The sequence below is a fragment of the Nestor notabilis genome, unplaced genomic scaffold (assembly GCF_000696875.1).
Source record: "Nestor notabilis isolate BGI_N333 unplaced genomic scaffold, ASM69687v1 scaffold19267, whole genome shotgun sequence".
Taxonomy (NCBI): domain Eukaryota; kingdom Metazoa; phylum Chordata; class Aves; order Psittaciformes; family Psittacidae; genus Nestor; species Nestor notabilis.
In genome coordinates, this window is record NW_009936267.1 from 9359 (window position 1) to 12476 (window position 3118).

Genomic DNA, 3118 nt, shown 5'->3' on the forward strand with positions numbered 1-3118 from the left:
GCAACAGGACGATGATGATGCAGAGACGGGTCTGACGGAGGGGGAAGGGGAGGAGGAGGAGAAGGAGCCGGAGAACCTGGGCAAGCTCCAGTTCTCGCTGGACTACGACTTCCAGGCGAACCAGGTGATGGGGCTCGAGTGGGGTTTGCCCAGGGAGGCTCCTGAGGAGGAGAAGCCTGGGTGGCAAAGGAGGGAGCGGGGAGCTGGGTGCTGAGCCCTGGGGAGCCCAGTCCCGGGTTGGGCTGGGGCTGAGCCCTTGGCATCGCAGCTGCCTGGATGGAGACATCCCTGTTCCACCTCCAGCTCACGGTGGGCATCCTCCAAGCCGCCGAGCTGCCGGCTCTGGACATGGGCGGCACCTCGGACCCCTATGTGAAGGTGTTCCTGCTCCCTGACAAGAAGAAAAAGTACGAGACCAAAGTGCAGAAGAAGACACTCAACCCTGCCTTCAATGAGACCTTCACCTTCAAGGTGAGGCTCTTCCTACCCACCCTGCCTACCTGCAACACGGGACCTTGTCTCCCACTCTCATCTTTCCCCCTGGCTGCGTGCTGGTCCCGTGCGTCGAGCCGCACTGCTGGGAGCTCTGAGCCCATTGCCAGCCCACTCAGTGGAGCTCCCTGTGCAGGTGCCCTACCAGGAACTGGGTGGGAAGACGCTGGTGATGGCCATCTACGACTTCGATCGCTTCTCCAAGCATGACATCATTGGCGAGGTGAAGGTGCCCATGAACACGGTGGACCTGGGTCAGCCCATCGAGGAGTGGCGGGACCTGCAGAGCGGTGAGAAGGAGGAGGTGAGAGCGGGACCTCAGCCACTTGGCCAGGGTGGCTTGAGATGTGGGGTGGCCACGGGGCGAGCTCTGCTTTCTGGTCCACCCAACACTGCTCAGGACGCGCGTCCTGGCCATGAGTGCTGGGCAGGATCTGTCCCCTTGTTCCTCTGTGCAAAAGCCTTTCTATAACAAACTGGAGAGTATGAACCTCAAGTGCTGCGTTGGGCCTGGCATGACCCAGACCCAAGTGGTCAAACCCTTGTGCTGGTGCACGGGAAGCCAGCTCAGGCTTGCAGTGAAGGTTAAGCAGGATGTGGGGGGACCTGCATGTGGGACCGTGTCCCAGCACTGGCAAGGCTTTGATACCTGCTCCCTGCTCTGCTCTGCAGCCAGAGAAGCTGGGAGATATCTGCATCTCCCTCCGGTACGTGCCCACGGCCGGGAAGCTCACTGTCTGCATCCTGGAGGCCAAGAACCTCAAGAAGATGGATGTCGGGGGTCTCTCAGGTGGGTTCTCCTCCACCTCGCTGTGGGGAAGGACAATGGGGCCATCAGTCTGGCAAGGGCTTGGGGAAGCCACCACCAGTGCCTGGGACCTCCTGTATTTGAGGCAGCCCCAGGTCTGCCTGTGGTGCAAGGGGAGATGGGATGGGATGGGCCCTGCAATCCTTTGGAAGAACCAGATTTGGTTCCCGACTGTATCCAGGGTCCAGGATGCTGCAGGACCTGGGCGGTGAAAATGCTTCTCCGCCATCTGCTCCTGGTCCTGCTCCTCCTTGACTTGGGGCCAAGGACACAGTTGGCAGCATGTTTTATTAACCAGAAGAGCAGCACCTGCATGGGTGGAAGGGTTCAGCTTTATTGCTGGGGTGTCCTGCTCCAGAAATGGGGATGACAGCACCCATCGGTGTCACTCCACTGTCTCCATTCCTCCTACAAGAGGACCCACAGGATGCAGAAGAGCTCCATCCATCAGAGCACCTTTATTCCTTAAATATGTCTCTTTACCGTGTGGGGCATCTCATCACAGCATCATAGAATCATGGAATGGTTTGGGTTGGAAGGGACCTCAAAGGTCTTCCAGCTCCAACCCCTGCCACGGGCAGGGACACCTTCCACTAGAGCAGGTTGCTCCAAGCCCCTGTGTCCAACCTGGCCTTGAACACTGCCAGGGATGGGGCAGCCACAGCTTCTCTGGGCACCCTGTGCCAGCGCCTCAGCCGCCTCACGAGGAAGAGCTTCTGCCTTGTATCCAACCTGAACTTCCCCTGTTTCAGTTTGAACCCATCACCCCTTGTCCTATGACTCCAGTCCCTGATGAAGAGTCCCTCTCCAGCATCCTTGGAGGCCCCCTTCAGATTGTCCTGGGACCAGGCTGATGGTGTCCCCTGGGCATCTCAGCCCTGGCTGATGCACCCTCCTGCCCCCCCAGATCCCTACGTGAAGATCCACCTGCTGCAGAATGGCAAGAGGTTGAAGAAGAAGAAGACCACAGTCAAGAAGAAGACCCTGAACCCCTACTTCAATGAGTCCTTCAGCTTCGAGATCCCCTTTGAGCAGATACAGGTTTGTCTGATGACTTCCCTGGGAGGGAGGTGGGGTGAGGGCGATGGGAGAAGTCCCACAGCTGCCCAAGCCCATGTCCCAGCCCATGTCCCAGCCTTCCCAGCAGCCTTCCCAGCTCCTGCCAAGCTCCTGGTCCAGTCACCCACTATATAATGTCCAATCCCAACCTGGGCCTGGGCTGATGCTGAGGACATCTGCTTCAGGGGCAGAGGTGGGAGCCTGGGCAGCACCCACCATGGGAGGTGCAGTCCCAACTCAGGTAATGGCTGGAGAGGGGCTTTCCTCTGCTCCTGGTCCTGTAGTGCTCCCCCCAGGCACAGCAGGGACCCTGCAGTGCTCCTAGGGGCAGTTTGGACCGTTGGTAGGTGCCTTCTTCCCCTCCGTGTCCCTCCTGCACCTGCCACTTGCCCCGGCCCAGCCCCACATCACCCCTTGGGGGCCGCATCAGGGCGAGCTGGGTGCCCGTGGTGGCTCTGCAGCCCTGGGCGCCTTGGGAAGGAAGAGGAAGAAGCTTCAGGCATGGAGGGGGCCACAGCGGGGCTCAGCCCTGAGGGCTCCTTGGGCTGCCCCCCTGGTGCTTTCCTGCTCCTCTAAAGAAGGTTTCCTCCTTCAGAAAGTGCAGGTGGTCATCACGGTGCTGGACTACGACAAGCTGGGGAAGAACGAGGCCATCGGCAAGATCTTCACGGGCTGCAACTCCACAGGCACGGAGCTGCGGCACTGGTCCGACATGCTGGCCAACCCCCGGCGGCCCATTGCCCAGTGGCACTCGCGGAG

General features: G+C 60.1%; 1 protein-coding gene across 1 annotated transcript in view; it reads left to right on the forward strand.

Moving 5' to 3' along the window:
- SYT2 (synaptotagmin II) overlaps positions 1–3118 on the forward strand; it is a 5297-nt gene that overhangs the window by 1747 nt on the left and 432 nt on the right. The window contains exons 3-8 of the mRNA XM_010018261.1: positions 8–124; positions 304–471; positions 629–796; positions 1165–1282; positions 2208–2341; positions 2955–3106. Coding sequence (XP_010016563.1) covers positions 8–124; positions 304–471; positions 629–796; positions 1165–1282; positions 2208–2341; positions 2955–3106 — 857 coding nt within the window. The remainder of the gene's footprint in view (positions 1–7; positions 125–303; positions 472–628; positions 797–1164; positions 1283–2207; positions 2342–2954; positions 3107–3118) is intronic.